General features: G+C 36.8%; 1 protein-coding gene across 2 annotated transcripts in view; it reads left to right on the top strand.

Annotated features, from left to right (window-relative positions):
• Positions 1-20,164, top strand: part of LOC136822788 (DNA polymerase theta-like) — a 35,620-nt gene that overhangs the window by 12,467 nt on the left and 2,989 nt on the right. For both annotated transcript variants that reach the window (XM_067079078.1, XM_067079077.1), the window contains exons 6-11: positions 4,351-4,566; positions 4,779-4,990; positions 5,456-5,620; positions 9,288-9,612; positions 10,061-12,370; positions 16,595-16,755. In XM_067079078.1, the coding sequence (XP_066935179.1) occupies positions 4,351-4,566; positions 4,779-4,990; positions 5,456-5,620; positions 9,288-9,612; positions 10,061-12,370; positions 16,595-16,755 (3,389 nt within the window). The remainder of the gene's footprint in view (positions 1-4,350; positions 4,567-4,778; positions 4,991-5,455; positions 5,621-9,287; positions 9,613-10,060; positions 12,371-16,594; positions 16,756-20,164) is intronic.

Here is a 20,164-nt window from a genome sequence, read left to right as displayed (position 1 = left end):
TGCACGAACTCTTTTAGCTGTGAAAGAGTATATTTAAACTCTTTCACTTCACCCACCTCTGACCCCTTTTCTTCTCCATCTTGCAGTTCTTACGACCTCTATTTTCGCAGGTCTTCTCTTCAAACTGCTAGATGTAGACTAGTAAACTAGTCGGTTATTACTTAAAATAAAACTGTCAATCAAATAATGTAAACACTAATTAAATATTCAGTGCGCGTGAGAGAAAAGGAAAATAACCGACAAGATAGGCTGCACACATCCCCTCTGATAAGTTTTGATATAGGGGATGCGAATCAGGCTCACAAAACCGTTCCGAACTTAGCAAAAAATCTGCTAACCAAAAAAAGAGTTGAATGATAGAGAACTTTGATTGACAGTTTGTCGTCTTTTGTTATCTTGAGAGTTTTGTTTGCTAATTCAATTAATTTCGATAAACAAAAAGAAATAGAGGAGAAAGAGAGATTTCTAGCCATATGTTCTTTTTATTTGAATCTTTATTTGATTTCTATTTACATCATCAAATAACTCAAACAATACACATCGAGTTTTTTGAAAAATACAAGTCGCCAAAATTCTGCAAAATACATAGCTATTCGGTAATTTTCTCGGAAGCGATATCAGAGCCCGATTCGCATCCCCTATATCAAAACTAATTTGGGGATGCATGCAGCCTACCGACAAGAAGCTTCTTCCAACGCCTTTTTTTCTTCACCTAAAATCGAGAAACATACAGATTTCTGTATGTCTGACCCGTGCGGGATTGCATTTATTTTTCTTTCTGTTTATTGCTTTTGGAAATGCTCATTTATTTATATGTCCCCATGTTTAATGTTACTATGAAACATCATTTAGTCAAAAAAGTTGGATGGATTCTCAAAAACCTAAAAAAGGTTGTAAAATTAAACAACGTTTTTTGAGGGAAGAAGCTTCTAGTCGTTGAAATTCCAGAAAAGACACGCAACCTCACCTCTTCGATTCTTTTTATTTGGAGCTTGGATTTTTTTGTATATGGGTCTGTTTTCAACGACTAGTTTACTAGTCTATGCAAGATGTAGAAGAAAAGACTGACCAAAATTGTTGTGCACAAACCCTTTAACCATATGCAATGTTATATTTCTTTTTCTTTTTTTGCCTTTTTATAAATTTTCTAAATTTTCAAATGTCAAATTTTATATTTGACGTCACTTACACAAACCTTGATTTTATTGTCAATGAGATTCCTACAACTCAGTTCAAATTACGTAAATTTCATTATTATCTAAAGAACCATAAAATTGTTTCGATTAAACTATTTGTATAATAATAGTGCTTTGTGTTTTGATGCCGTATTAATTTCCTTATTCTGAGACCCGAGCTTTTCTAAAATTGATAATGATAATAATATGCCTAGCCTCGATGTCGAGTTAAATAGTAACAAGTTCATATCTCTGAATACGATAGTTTAATAAACTCTTTTTTACAACCAAACCGTCGTTGGTTTACGCATTGCACAGGATCAGTATTTTATACTAACATTGTACCCAAACATTTTACCCCAATGAATTTCCTTATGGGCCTCACCCTATACACTACACTCAACACTCCGTACTCATTTATGCCTAGTTTTGTCTTCCGGTAGAAAGACACCTTTTTACGGTGAAAACTTTTCTTGATCATCTTTTCCCATAAACATTAAACCTCAATGAATCTTTTCAGGGTCTAACCTTAAAGTCCCCTTAAACCCTGCATCCATGATTCTGCACCCATGGCCAGGCTTCTATCGGTGAGGCAGATTTTTTTCCGTCAAGAGATAGGGACCTACGTCAGCGGCCGAAGTCCCTCAAAACTTCAACGCGGGGCTCCATCTGGCAAAGACCTACACGAACGGTCGAATACCTACAGATTATTGTGTGATTACTTTTCAACTGTCGAAGACCTACAGGAACGGCCTGTAATGTGACCTAGCGGACGAATATCTCTGAATCGATTTTCTCTTTTTGCATCGCTAAATTATCGCGTACAAATAATTGCCAGTTAAGCTATAATTTCTTATTCACGATATATAATTTGTGAATAGAGTAGCCTTTGCAAACGTTGAGATATTCAATTACTGATTTGATTGACCAGTATTCACTTGGCATCAAACTTGCACAAAATGTATTTCTTATTTTTTTCCCAAAAGTGTCATCTGTGAAGCTAAGATCAGAAATGTGCTCAACCGAAGATTTATCCTGGAAATTTGATCGCGCCTCGAATGGTTATAGCAGATTGAAGCTAACAAATCTCCTGTATTTTTAGTTGAATCTAAGACCAAGTCCTTCAAGAAAATGGGAATTTCAGTTCATTCTAATTTCTTATGTCAAAAATTACTTAACAAACGAATTTTAACCGAATTTTCTCTACCGGTTTTAAAGGGCTCTGACCATGTCGGAAAATTGGTTTTAGTATTTGAACATAAATGTTATGTTTTAGGTTCTTAACACTTTTAACAAGGAATTGCCTTTATAGATTGCTTTTTAATCAAATCCCTTAAGAGTAATTAAGATTTTAGTTACAAAAATAACGTTATGAACTTTAAAAAGACGTGCTAAGTTTTAATGGGTAATTAACCTTTTTGTTTCGAAGTTTTTTTCAAACTGTCCGCCAAGAATTGAACTGTTTTAAATTTTTCGTTAAATAAATGCATCAAAAGTTATGGCTGTTTTTCTATGAAGAATTGGGATGGAAAATGGTCAATTTTCAAGATTTTGAGACAAATAAGCTTTTAGAAAAACTTTCCGAAAAAATAATTTTAATTTGATAAAAGATACACCATCTACTGCAAATATTTTTTTTAAATGTTTTTTATCCGCCGAAACTAAGCTCTTCAAAGTTGAAATACTCTTCTTCGCAAAAGTCTTCATTTTCTTCTTCATCAAATTTTTTCATTACGATTATTAAATTTTCAGACTCAAGGATAATTGGCCTAACAGAAAATGTATAACATGCCACAGTTTTGTGGGCTATATGAAGTAGAAATTTACATTTTGTAAGTGACAAATATCAAAAATTCACTATGGTCAGAGCCCTTAAATCATACAAGTACCGACTCTTTTTATTATTACCGACTTTTTGTAGCTTGCCTCGCACAAGTATATTAGTCATTAGCGTTGAAGAGCTTTCAAATCTTTCAACGAGTCATCCTCAATTTCAAAATTTTAACAAATGACTTCGAACCTTCTTGAAACGATTTTTATTATTCCTGATCGAAGGTTTGTAAGTATTTATAAGCAATAATAAATAAGCAACTCCAATAGTTTGCCCAACAGGGTTTGATTACTTTGATTTCCAATCACTTTCCGTCCACTCCGTCACATTTGGATTCTCAAATGTCCAAGTCTTGATGTTTGCCTTCAGTCTTCTTCGACCGTAGAAAACTAATTACACATATTAAATCTCTAGATATTTTGCCGTTTTTGTCTTTCATCGCTAGAATACCCCATGTTAATTTTTTGGCTTTTGGCGTAGGTCCTCGTCCGTTGACGGAAAAAATCCGCATTTGCCAGAAGCCAGTTTTCATATCTATATTTATTTATCACTGGTCATTTAAGGCTTATTTTTGCTTAGAGGTAGGTCCTAAAATATAATAAGAAAATACTCACACGCACCAAAATGATGACACAGGAAAATATTAGAAAATGAAATGGTTCTTAGACACTGACAAATGTTTTCGGATTGTTTGTTTGTGAGTGCAAGTATACTTATGACCAGACAGGTTTGATTTGTTGTCCGATTAACAACAAGCTAATAATCACATCACTGCCATACCAAAACACTCTGTAGGGACACTTCCATTTCTAATATTTTCCTGGTTAATTGATCGCCGAAACACTGCTTTTTCCAAGTCAAGTCCATTTCTTATTGAAGTAAATCCGTATTCTAATTTTAATGCGACAATTCTAACAAGCATCAGCTTTCAAATTATTATTTGACGTCAGTTATCAAATTTCCTGCATTATTCTACGTCACCCAGTTTCATTATCGATCGAAGTGTAGTTCTCATGAATTCTGATAGTGTTACCGTGTTAAAATCATATCATAGTCATATGAACATGTTGCGCTAGAACTGAACCCCCTGAAGGGAAATGAATTACTATTTAAATCATAAAATACTCCCAAAATTTGATGTGCTCGTAATTTTGAAATTTTAAGGCTTCATGTCATATTCCTATTACATAAACTTTAATTTGTATAAGATCCACTTTTTCTAGTATCAGGGTTTTTTACTCATTGTTCTCATAAAATTCTTCTTAAATGTATAACAAAGATTTCATGGATCCAATCATTCACGTCTTTTTCTTTGTTTATTACAATTTTCCCTTTATTTGTTAGGTGTGAACCTTCCAGCTCGCCGTGTCATCATTCGATCCCCTATGTTTCATGGAAAATTGATCGACGCCTTGGTGTATAAACAAATGGTGGGGCGTGCTGGGCGGAAAGGCGTCGACACTCAAGGAGAAAGTATCTTGATATGTAAACCAAACGAGAAACAAAAATCACTTGCTATGATGACGTCACTCTTGAAACCTGTCTATAGTTGTTTGTTAGGTAATACGCTTTTTAGAAGTACACATATATCACTTTTGGAATTTAAAGTTTAATGCCGTCCGTATGAACGACGATCTTCAGCCAAATTCAATGAAACCTAAAATTCAAATTAGTTTTAAATTTCAAAATAGTGTCCACTGTGTTTAAGTTTTTCATAAACTGCGTAAGAAGATTTGTGTCTTCTAAAGCGAAAACTATTCATAACATTTTAGATGCAAGTCGTACTATGAATCGTGCATTACTGGAGGTCATTGCTGGCGGAGTCGCAGTGTCCCCACCTGACGTCGAGCTCTACGCAAAGAGTACTTATTTGAACACGTGTTTGGCCGTTCAAACGGGCCGTCACCCTGAAGAACTGATATGCACATCTATGAAGTTTCTACTGGAAAATGATTTCATCAAACTGCGCTTTGAGAAAAATAAGGTATAGATGAATGTAATTTGTCTTTTTCAAGTTACGTCTTCTTTTCTTATATCTTTTTGTAGAATTTGGATGAAAAAATCAAGTTGACGCTTCGAGACAAAATGTTACTAGAAACCTCTGAGGATAAAATGGCGATCTTACAAGATGTCAAGAGGGGGCGAGGACCCAAATTAGTACTTTCGATGATTTAGTGTACATATTCTGACCGTTGTGCTAGCAATGGCCTGAATGGAGCAGGGAGAGAAAAAAGCCGTTAGCCCCGCTGTCAGGGGGATAATTCTACGTTCTTTAAAAACTACCAAAACTCAGATGGAAAAATAATTCGAGTGATAGTATAGATTTTAATTTATCAAGCTTCGGATTAGAAAAGTTGGACGGCGTGTTTTTTACACAAAACTGCAACTTAAGTTTGAGTTTCTTACATCCACGTTTTTGCAAGAATTGCCTTTTGATTCTTTCTCATAGGATGATGTGAACGAGAAATCGAAAGAACAATACTTCCCATCACAATTGGGCACCGCTACAATGGCCTCTTCTATGAAACCAGATGAAGCCATAATAGTTTATACAGAGTTGCAAAAAGCACGCCGTAATTTTTGCCTGGAAAACGAACTTCATATCATATATCAGGTGTCGTATTTTTACATTCTTCTTTTTTACCCCTGAAAAACAGTACCTGTTTCCATTATGTAATTTTGATACCTGTTCTAGGGACCGCGAAAGACGGGGGTAAAATGGTTGGAATCGACCAAAATGTTGTTTTTAGGTTTTAGACCACCTATAACCATGGGATAAGTTTTAGAAGCATTCTTATCATTAAATAAATGTCCCGTAAAAGTTTGGTGGCCATAACTTTATTTTTTATGAAAATATGAGCAATTTTGTAAAATTTTGAATGGCAGACGACCTACCAACAGAAAATTGGATTTAGACAGGTGAGCGCGTCCTCAAACCCCCATGATGTTATACATTTTTGGAACTGGAAGAGATCAGCGCTATTTGTTTTTTTTTCTCAACTTCAGTTGAGTTAGAATCTGAGAATGTCTGTGTGTGTGTCTGTGTGTGTGTCTGTGTGTCTGTCACCAAAACTTTGGGGCAGCCTGGAGACTTCAAAAATGGTCCGATTTGGCTGAAATTTTGCACACTTGATCCTTAGGCAAATCCCTGGGGGTGTTTTTTTCATTTTTTCAAAATTTTAATTTTTGGGGCCTGGGGACGAGTTTTTCGCCAAAACGAGGCTAAAACTTTGGGGCAGGCTGGAGACTTCAAAAATGGTCCGATTGGGCTGAAATTTTGCACACTTGATCCTTGGGCAAATCCCTGGGGGTTGTTTTTTCATTTTTTCAAAATTTTAATTTTTGGGGCCTGGGGACGAGTTTTTCGCCAAAACGAGGCTAAAACTTTGGGGCAGGCTGGAGACTTCAAAAATGGTCCGATTGGGCTGAAATTTTGCACACTTGATCCTTGGGCAAATCCCTGGGGGTGTTTTTTTCATTTTTTCAAAATTTTAATTTTTGGGGCCTGGGGACGAGTTTTTCGCCAAAACGAGGCTAAAACTTTAGGACAGGCTGGAGACTTCAAAAATGGTCCGATTGGGCTGAAATTTTGCACACTTGATCCTTGGGCAAATCCCTGGGGGCGTTTTTTTCATTGTTTCAAAATTTTAATTTTTGGGGCCTGAGGACGAGTTTTTCGCCAAAACGAGGCTAAAACTTTGGGGCAGGCTGGAGACTTCAAAAATGGTCTGATTGGGCTGAAATTTTGCACACTTGATCCTTGGGCAAATCCCTGGGGGTGTTTTTTTTATTTTTTCAAAATTTTAATTTTTGGGGCCTGGGGACGAGTTTTTAGCCTAAACGAGGCTAAAACCCAAAATGCTATAATTTTTCTTAAGCCATTAAGTTTACAATTGGGCCTACGAATGATTTCAAAGATACTGAAGTTGAGCCAGTGCGGTTAGCACGTTCGACAGTGTCTCATTGACCCAATCAAATCCTACAAAAAATTATTCAGTTTTTTCTGGGAAAAAGCCACTTTTGAGGGCTTTAGCTGTCCTCCCCGGCATTAAGACAAAGATAATATGAAATTTCATCCTTTTTTACATATTCTTTGTTAATAAAAATTAACATTTTCAACCGCGCTCTGCTGTCTTTTTTGGCTCAAAGTTTATTGGTATTCGAGAAATTCTACAAAATTGTCGAGCGCGTGTTTGTTTACAATTCGAAAGTTCAAAGTCCACGGAGAGTGACAATCTGCCAGCTCTCCGGCATACAGGATATTTTCGATTCATTCGTACGGCAAACGAGAATTTTGAAAAAAAAATTGATAAAAAATTAAAACTTTGTCTTGAGAACCTTCGTGCCAAGTTTCAATGTTATAGCATTAATAGAAGTAAAGTTATTGCAAAAAATGTATTTTTCGACATAACCCCCGGATTTTCACTTTTAAACCTATTTAACCATGATTTTTACAAAAATCCTCGAAAATCGTTCCATAAAAAGGGTCATTTTCAGGAGATAGAAAATTTCATATCTCGAGAACGGCTTGGCCGATTTTGATGAATGACCCCTCATTTTTTTTCTTTTTTGATGCTCTTTCCAATGAGCATGGTTTCAATGCGCTAAAAACAATTTGAAAAAATCATTGCGGTCCCTAACAGCCTGTTCTCTTGGTCCTGTCTGTGTTGCATTCATACTAATATTATTGTTTTCACATTTTAGTATGATCAGTTTTCATTTATTTTCAATATATAATTTCATACTTTCTAATTTTTAGCTTTTTTCTTCCCTCTTTATAGCCCCTTTATAACATCTTAATTAATGAATACTTTGATATAATTCTTTATAATAACCATAAGATCATGTGCCCGACGGGGTAAACCCCTGCACAAGCATCCCGCTTTCTTTTCAAATGATCAGCTGATGTTTTTTTAGTTTAATTGTGAATTGTTTTAATCGGGGAACATAGGCTTTTAAATTGAAGTTTTCTTCCTTCGAACTTAAGATTTTCTTCAATTCCCATCTGTTGGCGCGCGCGCACTTTTTACACTTCCATTCAAAAAAAGATTTATTGAAAAAATATCACCGTCTGATCGTCTGAGCAAAGACTCAGAAAGACAGTAAGAATAAAAAGCAAAAAAATTTCGGTACAGAAAGAAATGATTAATTCTAAAGTTTTTTGATATCGAAAAGCTCCGAGTCAGACGCGTTTGCGAGAGTTCAGATTTTATTTCGAGTCGATTTTAAGTTAAGGTAGTGCGCCATATCCTCTTTTATCGTTTGATATTGATAAATGAAGTCGATATCACGTTAACTACACAATTTTAATGTAAAAACCCTTTATTACACGAGAGGTTTTAGTATGTTTTGTCCCAATGATGAATTATTCATTTCTGACCCCTACTTTAAAAACACGATTATTCGCGCCCTTTTTTTCCTTTCCCTCTTCCCGGGATATAATCGTTAGCTTGGCGCGCGCGCACTTTTTTAATTCCTATTTAAAAAAAAAGATTTTGATGAAAGATAATCTTGGTCTGATCGTCTGAGCAAAGGATTAAAATGAAAATGAAAAATAATAATCCAAAGATCAAAATTTGTTCATGGTTATTTCAGATTTCTCACGCGAGTAGCTTAGCAGGCAAACTGTGTTATCTTTTAATGAAAAAGTTTGAAATTTTGATCTTTCAAGAATTTAATATTATGACACGCCCTTTTGCCAGTGCGATAGCTTTATTGTTGTTATGTGGTTTTCATGAATTTCAACGGGACAGTACCTTGTATCTCAAAATGAAAAAAAAAATCAAAAGCGATCGTCGGATTATTCTAAAGATCAAATAATCCACAGGGTTTTATAGTATAAAACCCCTATCTCATTAATCAACCGATTCCAGCTTAGCAGCAAGTATTATATCTTAGGAAATAAATAATATATTATTAAATCGTAAATATTTCAGTTCATCTTATGAATAATTAAGATTAAACCACCAAATTTTAAATTTACATTTTAAATTTAGATGGCGCGCGCGCCTTTTTCATGAATATTTTCATAATTTCATTTTTTTTTTCATCTGCCAGCAGTTACGCCCTTCCCCCACCCCGGCAAAAAAACTTGCCTCGGTGTTAGCTTATTTGTGATCAATCAATATACCAAGTTTAGCAGAAATAAGTTATTTGGTCGAACAATCGGGGAATCATAAAGGTTTGCTTCATTTTGAATTCTACATTAGTTTACTCAACTTTAATAAATCCTTGTCAATGACCCCTCAATGATATTCATTTTCGTATCTTTTATACTTTAGGTAACACCAACATCCATTTGTGACCAATGGCCAGACTTAGATTGGTACACTTACTATAACATCTGGGAACGCCTCTCTGCACAATGTAAGCACGTGGGCGAAATGATCGGTGTCAAAGAATCCTTTTTAGGACGTGCCATGCAGAACCGTGTCAGTTGTGTGACGGCCGAGCAGAAGCGTGTCATGCGTATCCATCGCAGATTTTATGGTGCTTTGGTATTAAATGACCTTTGTAATGAAGTCCCTATGTCAGACGTCAGCCGTAAATATAAAGTCCATAAAGGTCTTTTGCAATCGTTACAAAACTCAGCCGCGACCTACGCAGGTTTCCTTTAATTTCTTTTATTAATCGTCCTTCATCCTTTTAATACCCACTCCTGAGGTCGCATGTATTAGCTATGATATGATAATTAGAAAAACCACTTGACCATGGTAATATTTGAGTTATGTAACTAATCTATCGTCAAAAGGGACCCCTCATTAAACCCTCATTAATTACGTCTAGCTCGATCTGTATTTCTAACTTACTTCCCATTCGAGTTCAAATAAGCGAGATGAACCTGTACAATGATCTTTTAGATTGTGCTATCACCAGCTTTTACCCCACTTTACTTATTGGAAAGTTATTTTGGAAGGTTAAATCTCTTGGATTTTTCGCTAAATTTCACTGACTACCCCTGGATTTTATAGGTCTGAGATGAGGGAATCTTTTTTTTTCTGAAATCAGCCGAGACCATTGGTTTTGATTTGGCTTTTCTCCTTACCTTTGTTAGGTATGATGACCGTGTTTTGTAAGAAACTTGGCTGGTCATGTTTAGAAGTCTTACTGGAGCAATTTCAAAGTCGTTTGTCATTTGGTGTTTGCCGGGACCTGTGTAATCTGGTTCGCATATCGTTACTGAATCGTTTCACTGCTCGTTTATTCTATCAGAACGGATTTCAAACTGTGAGTGCCATAGCCAATGCAAGTGAAAAAGAAATCTCTAAATTGCTTCGTGAATCGACACCGTTTTACAGTAACAAACTAAAAGGAAAGGATGCTGAAATGGTGGGTAAATCAGTACCTAAATGTTTATGGTTGAGTGGGAAAGAAGGCTTGTCGGAGCAGGAAGCTGGCAGATTGATCATTGACGAAGCCAAACGTATCCTTGCAGCGGATGCACAAGCACTAGGCATTCCCATTGGGCAGTTAAATCTCTCATCCAAGAATTCGACAATCTCTAAATCTTCCTCCAGTTCATCAGGCAAGAAAAGAAGATCCAGCCTCACTAAGAGTACTATAAAACGTAGGAATCGTAAAAGAGCATCGGCTGAGAAAATCACTCCGTTGAGATCTTCGAAACGTTTATCTCCCGAACAACGTAGTGGTGAAAGAGTTGATAGTAACTCAAAAGTTGGAACACAACTAGCGTATGCTTTGCAGAAAAGCACGTCTCAATCGCCTAGTCCTGTGTTACGAGAAATACAGAATCTTTCGACTCAGAATCTCAGTAGAAATTTATCTTTGGCTGATAATGACATGTCTCTATTTCAAGAAAATCAAGTCATTAACACTGCTCAAAAGATGGTTGAAAATTTGAGTAATGATTCGTTACTCTTTGGCGAATCATTGCCAAACATACTAGGAAAAGAAAATCAATCTGATATTAAAATGACTACAGACATTTTGATTGAACAATTGAAAGATACAGTGCTCCACAACCAATTATCCGATAAATCCGAAACTCAAGACTCGTTATTCTTGATACCAAACCAAGACTTCAATAGCTTTTCAACTAAGAATCAAGACCAAACTATGTCAGAGCAAACACCGAACCTTTCCGAAGATCGAATCCTGAACACTGGGAATTTTTGTGATAAACTGCACACCCAAGATTCTTTGTTTTTGAATGATAAAATTCCAAGCTTCTCAACCCACACAGTTAATAAAACCAGAGATATTGTTACCAAGGACGAACCAGAATCTCGAACGATTGCAGAATGTGAACTCAACCACCAGGAGCAACAGGGTTCTGTGAACAGTAAGAAAACCAAACGAAAGACAAGCGATTACTTGGAATCATCTGATTCGCTCTTACTCTTGTCTGACAGTGCTTTAAAACCGAAAGAAAAATCACCAATACTAATCGAGTCGCCGAAAACCGAACTAAGTGTGACCACACCCTCGCCAAACCTTTCCTTGCGACTATCAACAACTGACGAAGCACTGGACACTTTTCCTAAAATATTACCACCCATGAAATTACATTCCCAATTCAATGACGCTTTAACCGGGGAAGCATCAACTTTGCAACGAAATTTAACGTCAGTTACTTCACCGGAGGTTGATTTATTCGATCAGAACATTGAAAGCAATGACAACAGTGGAGACCTATTCGAGAGTACTGAACTTTTCACTAAGAATTCTACATCTCAAGCAACAGAGAGAGTCACTCCTCAAGAAACCAACCTAAACGAAAGTGCATCTAATGAATTCCTAATTATCGATGTCGCATCCTCCAAAACGTTATTCTTGACATTCATCCAAGAATGGAAAGCCAAATCATCCTTCACCGTTGCCTTCTCTTGTGAAACTCATAAACCCACCAGTCAAACAACTTCATCAAAGATCGGCCGTCCCTTGAGATCTGCCAGAGACGTTTCAACCACATCCAAACCATCTGCAATGTCGTCAACCAGCAATCGTTTACTATATACCAGAGATGATTTACAGTTGACAGGACTTGCCATATGCTGGGGTAAAAAGGATTCATACTACATCAGTTTGCAGGAAGACGGTGTACGTCACAACGAATTGGACGATACTGCCTTACCTCCAGATGTCTGCCAGGAACTGCCTTTGCCAGTCCGTTTAAAGAGTATCCAATCCGTCCTTAACCAGCATGCATCTTCGACTATCATGGGTTTTGACCTGAAGGAGCAGTTGAAGATCATATACGAGTTGTGTGATACTTTGTTGCCAAAAGCAGTTTTGAAAGACCCGAAAGTAGCTCACTGGTTACTAGAGCCTTCACAGCGAGAGAAGAATTTGTTCGGAATAACTAAACAATGGTTGGATGAAGACCATGTTAGCTTGACTGAAGGTAACGTTCTTCTTTACTTTTATTCTTATAAGGCTTTTCTGTCTATAGGTCATAAATGTTATTCCTGTACCATATTTTTATCGGATGAGCTGGAGTTTTTACAAGCTGGGATGCGATTTTCTTTGTGTGTATTTTACGGAACAAGCACACCCGATATGTTATACCTCCAAAAAGTTCTCTAACCCAAAGTTCCGAAGTCCCGAGTTGAACTATATCAATATTCTCTCCAAAAAAATTAAACAGCCCAGGTCCCGAGGTCCCGAGGTCCCGAGTTGAACTATATCAATATCATTTCCAAAAGATCTACAACCCTAGGTCCCGAGGTCCCGAAGTCCCGAGTTGAACTGTAGCAACACTCTCCAAAGTATCTACAACCCCAGGTCCCGAGGTCCTGAAGTCCCGAGTTGAACTGTGCCAACACTCTCCAAAGTATCTACAACCCCAGGTCCCGAGGTCCCGAAGTCCCGAGTTGAACTGTGCCAACACTCTCCAAAGTATCTACAACCCCAGGTCCCGAGGTCCCGAAGTCCCGAGTTGAACTGTGCCAACACTCTCCAAAGTATCTACTCCCCCAAGTCCAGAGGTCCCGAGTTGAGTTATGTATGCTCTCTTCACCCATAAAAACCCACACCCCCAGGTCCCGAGGTCCCGAGTTGAACTATATCAATATTATTTCCAAAAGATCTACAACCCTAGGTCCCGAGGTCCCGAAGTCCCGAGTTGAACTGTAGTAACACTCTCCAAAGTATCTACAACCCCAGGTCCCGAGGTCCCGAAGTCCCGAGTTGAACTGTGCTCACTTTTCCCGCGTGATACCATTCCAGCCCGACTGGCGTGCCGTCTACTCTTTCGGTAGGTTGAATGAGCTCAAAAACCAAACATATTAGTCTTGAAAACTCTAAGTTAACGGAAACTATATGAGAACCACCATCCAAATATATATTTATCTAGGGATTGACCTATTTTTTGACCATATTATAATTTTCAATCTTGCTGTTCTCAACTTCAGTTGAGCTAAAATCTGACAATGTGTGTATGTATGTGTGTATGTGTGTCTGTCCGAAAACTTTGGGGCAGGCTGGAGACTTCAAAAAAGATTGGATTTGGCTGAAATTTGGCACACTTGTTCCATGGGTGAATATCTGGGGGTGTTTTTTCATTTTTTGAAAATTTTCATTTTTAAGGGCGTGGTCACGAGTTTTCGCCATAACGAGGCTAAAACTTTGGGGCAGGCTGGAGACTTCAAAAATGATCTGATTTGGCTGGAATTACTTAGTTTTTACATTCAAATCAATTCTAAACCCTAATTTTTTTTATCAGACTTAGCCTATTGATTTTACAATTGGGCCTACGAATGATTTAAAGACACTGCAGTTGAGCCCAGTGCGGTTAACACGTTCGTCAGTGACGTTAAGAAAAGAGCACATATGATTATACAGTTGAACTTGGGTGGTTTAAAAAAGTCGATAAAAATAGAGGATCCTTGTAGACGTGACACTGATGAACTAATTAAAGGCAATAAAAGATGAAGAAACCTAGGGAAGATTTTTTAGAGGGTAACTAGTAGGCCCTCAATTTACGGCTGTTAAGTTAGCCAGTATCAGTAAGCCAGCCACCTGACTGCCGATAAAGTTTGGCTTTAAATTTTCATGACCTCGGATTGTAGATACTTTGGAGAATATTGAAATGATTCAACTCGGGACCTCGAGAACTGGCGTTGTAGATACTGTTGAGAATGTAACCTCAGTACCTGGGGTTGTAGATACTTTGGAGAGTGTTGGCACAGTTCAACTCGGGACTTCGGGACCTGGGGTTGCAGATAGTTTTGACAGTGTTGGCATAATTCAACTCGGGACTTCGGGACCTCGGGACTTGGAGGAGTAGATACTTTGGAGAGTGTTGGCACAGTTCAACTCGGGACTTCGGGACCTCGGGACCTGGGGTTGTAGATACTTTGGAGAGTGTTGGCACAGTTCAACTCGGGACTTCGGGACCTGGGGTTGCAGATAGTTTTGACAGTGTTGTTATAGTTCAACTCGGGACTTCGGGACCGCGGGACCTGGGGTTGTAGATACTTTGGAGAGTGTTGGCACAGTTCAACCACAGATATCTGTAAAGCCCGAAGGGCTAGATTTGCAGCTTTGTTCAAAAAGTGAAGCTCATCTTTGGAAGGATTTCCTACCAGAGTCACGTGACTAAAATATGCAATTTCACCGGTTTGAGAGATGTGAAATAGCGTTTGCCGCCTACGTTTTTTGATCTCGCGCTCCGAAAACAATTAAAATGCTAGATCCTATCCATCGGCACGAAATTTAAAAAGTCAAATTTTTGCTTCACTTTTTTTTGCTGGAGAAAGTTTAAAGTTGCAAATCTAGCCCTTCGGGCTTAGATATCTGTGAGTTCAACTCGGGACCTCGGGACCTGGGGTTGTAGATACTTTGGAGAGTGTTGGCACAGTTCAACTCGGGACTTCGGGACCTCGGGACCTGGGGTTGTAGATACTTTGGAGAGTGTTGGCACAGTTCAACTCGGGACTTCGGGACCTCGGGACCTCGGGACCTGGGGTTGTAGATACTTTGGAGAGTGTTGTTGTAGTTCAACTATCGGGACTTCGGGACCTCGGGACCTGGGGGTGTAGATAGTTTTGACAGTGTTGGCATAATTCAACTCGGGACTTCGGGACCTCGGGACTTGGGGGAGTAGATACTTTGGAGAGTGTTGGCACAGTTCAACTCGGGACTTCGGGACCTCGGGACCTGGAGTTGTAGATACTTTGGAGAGTGTTGTTATAGTTCAACTCGGGACCTCGGGACCTCGGGACCTGGGGTTGTAGATACTTTGGAGAGTGTTGGCACAGTTCAACTCGGGACTTCGGGACCTCGGGACCTGGGGGTGTAGATAGTTTGGAGAGTGTTGTTATAGTTCAACTCGGGACTTCGGGACCGCGGGACCTGGGGTTCTAGATACTTTGGAGATTGTTGTTATAGTTCAACTCGGGACTTCGGGACCTCGGGACCTGGGGGTGTAGATAGTTTGGAGAGTGTTGTGGACGCTTGAGGTATTTATCTTTTATTTACCTCCTATCTGTTCTGTATTTTATAAATCAATTCTACTGTATACGATAGGAAAAAGTTCTATGCTCAAAGCATCTCTGATTTGTAAGTATCTTGTAAAAACTCCAGCTTGACCCATTTTTATTGCACATGTGCTTTTTATATGCTTCAAGCATTCTTTTTTAATGCCAAACTCATAAATCTTGATTTGCTTTTCATTTAGGTTACCTTATGTACACCGGGTACTAGCATCAGATTGACCGACTCTAAGACCTCAAAACACTGTTTTGATCAGTTTTGTCTTGGATGTTCTAACAGTTTTATTGTTCAATTTAAATCTCAGTAAACTGAAGTTTAACACGATTAATTTTCCAAAAGAGTCGATATAATTTCAAGAGAGAATACAGAGAAAGAAAAGAGCGATAAATTGGGTAAAAAGTTATACATATTTTACGAGATAGTATGAATTGTTTTGGTCAAGAAATTTTGAAACCAATTGGTTTTGGACCAAACTTCTTTTTGTGTCTTCTGTTTCTATCAAATAAAGATACAATGTTTAAAACACAAAAAGAAAAGAAAAGTGATCATAAATTAATGAAAAGCTACAAAGTGTTTTAGCGAAAAAAATGGAGAAAATTCTTCTTCTGGTTCAGTAGTACGTAGCTATATTTTCCCGTTTGGATAAGACAACATAAATAATACAAACACAGATAAATAATAAATAATTTTTTTCTTCTTACTTGATATATAAAGAAATCGCTCAAAAAATAACCCCCAAAAAAATATTAGTAAAGAAAAATGTATTGTAGTTGCAACACGAGGCAAAAAAATTGTTGTTGTAATTTTTTTTGACATTGCCAAAAAATGTTGACGCTGACAAAACATGACAGGTGTCTACAGGCGGTTTTGTCACTATCGATGTTGATAATTGATCAAATATTGAAATAGTATGAATTGCATCCTAAATCGACGACTTTCATAAAATCGTAAAATTTGAAGAAAAAAAACGAGTTAAAAATGCGTTGTTTATTTTTAATGCCGAAACGAGTAAAATTATCAATTGGATTGTTATAATTTTGAAGATTCAAATATTACAAATTGAGATGGTAATTGAAATTCTGGGAAACTTTATTGGGGGAGACTCGATGATTAAAGCGTTATTCTCGTATAGGTTTGAGTGGTGGAGTAGGGACACGTGGGTTTGGAATGGTCCCTAAACCCGGTTGTTCAGGGCGTGTACGAGCATGCGTCGAAAGTGTACTTGTCAATCAACTCATGTCTACCCTGCACCAAAAGTTGACACAAGAAAATCTACTGGCACCATTCTTAGAGGTATGATTGTGTTTCTTTTTTGAGGTCTTAAGTATATTTTTATCCACTTGGCTCCGACTTTAATTTAGGAAGAGGTAAATATACTCAAACAATGTATCCTTTTTTTATCAACTACAGTACTGTATAAAGTTTTGGTTCATCTTTATATAGGACTTATTATAGAGATTTTGGAAATTTGGAAATTACTTCAGTGCTGGGGTCTTTCATTTCCGATAGTTACGAATAAGCACTTTTATGAAATGAGAAAAATTTGTAGGCGAAAGAAATATTTCGATTGAAAAGCAACTGAAAAATATCCTTTCTTCTGTACTTTACTTTTTCTCGAAATTTATTATTTCTTCTTTTTTCATTATTTTTTGTTCTATTTCTGACATTATTTCCCCAAAAATGATGAATAATTTAGGCCCGAAAATTATATTTTCATTGAAAAAAGGAATATTCGATTTTTCTATTTTATCACATTTGTTTTCAAATTCTTTCTTATGTTTCTATTGCAATGTTATCTTTCTTTCTCCATTGTTTCATGAAGCAAATTCGAGGGATTATGCTTCGCAGGTTCATCTTCCATTTGCTTCTTCCCTTCTTAGTACCCTTTGTTTCTTCGATATAACTTAATTTTGTCAATCTTTCTTCTTCTACTTTATGTTGATAAAAAAGGAAAGTTCTGATCAAGCACTTTACCGCACTAAGATATCAAAAATTAGTGTCAAAAGAAAGTTCCAAAGTCCGAAGATTATTGATACCCTACCCCTTTTTCCTTTTGATTTAAAGTTAGGGGTTTTGACACTTGAGGCAAGCTGAAAAGAGCTGATAAGTCGTCCATCAAAATGGAAGGACGAATAAAGTCTTTTTAATAATTTGTATTTGTGAAACCATTAAACTTGGCACTTAACGTATCTTTAATAGTTATACCCAAATAAAAAAAACCTCAGAATGAAACCCAGCAATTAAAGAGGAACAATAATTTTAGCAAAATTATACCTCTACGATTGTGCATTTTCCTCTCTTAATCTAAACCGGTATATCTTTATGATAATAAATTCTTATTTTTTGAAGAAAAAAGTGCCATGGGGGGAAACGAATGATGCTTTTTAAGGAAAGACTTTATTTTAGAGGGATTTGATGCAATTTTTATCATGCTTTCTTAAAGAAAAACCATAATCCTATAAGGTAAATAGCAATGTATTCTTAAAGGAAATGACGATGTAAATTTTGGAGACAAAACTACCAAGTGTTTTTTTAAGGAAGATGATGATACCTCTTAACCCTTCGAGCACCTTCCTTTCTTTAGTAGGGGAAGAAACATCTTAGGGAGAGGGTTGAGCCCCCCTTAAAATCTTAAGAACGACCTTGAAATTTTGACCATATATTGATAATTGGAGATGATTTGCAAAATTTTCGATTTGACGCAAATTTGTTTTGAAGGCTGATTTGTCAAATAAAAAGTATAGTAACTGAAAAAAATTGGTTTTGTGAGTATTTGGTACTTTCCAGACCAAGCTGTAAAATACACATCGACCCCTGCCGGAAATTATAGACTACTGGAGCTCTCGAAGAATTTTCACCAGTGGTAGATGACCATATGACAGTATGTATAATTTTAGTTTGATCACGTGCGTGGTTGATATTTTACAGACTGGTCCATTTCTTACTGAAAATGCTCAATTTCGGCTTTAAGCTTGTTTCATCATGATACCTTACGCTTGTCAAAATTTCAAGTCAATACATTTTCCAACACTGACTCAGATACAGTAATCCGGGCATAATTTTGGGTCAGTCTGTAAAATACACGACCAGCAGGTGGCAATATATTTGCCTTGTGCTCTAGAAATACATATCACGTGAAGTTGTCTCTATGCTCTCAAATTTGAGCAAAATTAATTAAAAGTGAAAAAAGCGAGAGGGGGTCCTACTTTTCAAAATTTCCAAAGAATGTACTGTATCAATGTAGCCATCAATGTAGCCAAAATTTTCACTAAAAATGCCAATTCGCGTACACTTGCAAAATTTCAGTTCAATTGGAAACATATTTCGAAATTTATCAATAATTAGAGAGAGGCTTCTTTGCCCCAATAAGCACGAAGGGTTAAAAGGAAATCTAACATGTGTTTTTTTAATGAAGTAGTGGTGCCTTTTTGAAGAAAACTGTCAATATATTTTTAAAGGAAAATAATGATATGGCATTTTAAATGATCTTCCTGGTTGGCCAATGGTGTCACTAAACCTCAGCCCCGATTTCAAAATACGGTAAAACTTTCGAGGAAAAGTTTTTTTATGTAAAGGTTTTTTCGAAAGGAAATGACGATGCCGTATTAGAGAAAATCTGCCATGTAAATAGTCATTCCTTCCGATAGAGAACTGGCATGTATTTTTAAAGGAAAACGGTAAAGCTTTTGGAAAAACTCCCCTCTTTTAAAGGAAAACGAGAATGGCATCTTTTTGAGGAAAGCTGTTAAGTATTTTTAAGGAAAATAGTGGAGGAATATTGCTACTATGATCCCATTAATTTTCACTCTCCTAAAAATCAAGATCAGGCTTCTATTTCTAGTCTAGTTAACCGTGTCATCCAGTCTAAAAAGCTTTTTTAGGAAAACAGCGATGTATTTTTAACGGTAAATATCGACTTCATTTTGAACAAAAATAAAAAAAACTGCGAAGCGGAATTTAACCCTTCGAGCATCTTGGGGAAATTTTTGATCACTTTTGAAATATTTATCAAATTGACTTGAAATTTTGCAAGTGCACCAAGTATAAATTGGCATCTTTTGTAAAAAAATAGGTAATGACGTCTTTATTACTTGATGATATCATCATTCTTTGAAAATGCCGAAAGGCAACCCAATGTACCATCTATTTAGCACATAGGGTTAATTCTATACCACTAGCTGGTATCAACCGACGCAAAATTTCCCTTTTTGTCTAAATCAGCCCCAGGTTACTATATCTAGGGTTAGGAAATTTTGACAATTGTTGTACGAGCTTAGAACCGAAATCTAGCATTTTTTACAGAATCAGACGAGGGGTTATTTATGATATCAGTGAGCATTTTAGGTAAAACAAACGGACTGGTCTGTAAAATACTAACTACGCACGTGACCAAACTAAAATTTCGAACACTAAATGGTCAATATTTACCACTAGTGAAAATTTCTAAAAAAATGTCAAAAGCTCCAGTAGACGCTTTTTTTATAAGAATAGTGTACTTTGGATGAGGGTCAAGTATTCTTAAGAAAGTGCCAAAATTGAGGGTGAATTATTCTTAACGTATTCTTACTTTTTTAAGACTTGACTTTTTTACAAACAAGAGAAATGATCAATTTGAGAGTTTTGGACTTTTGAGTTAACATTTGAGTTAAAATTACATTTCTTTCTAAAGCTTTAATTTATCTCTAACAGTTTTTTCTGTTAA

Source organism: Clytia hemisphaerica, unplaced genomic scaffold, assembly GCF_902728285.1.
Source record: "Clytia hemisphaerica strain Z4C2 unplaced genomic scaffold, Clytia hemisphaerica genome assembly, whole genome shotgun sequence".
NCBI classification, from domain to species: domain Eukaryota; kingdom Metazoa; phylum Cnidaria; class Hydrozoa; order Leptothecata; family Clytiidae; genus Clytia; species Clytia hemisphaerica.
This window is presented reverse-complemented; position numbering and strand designations above follow the sequence as displayed.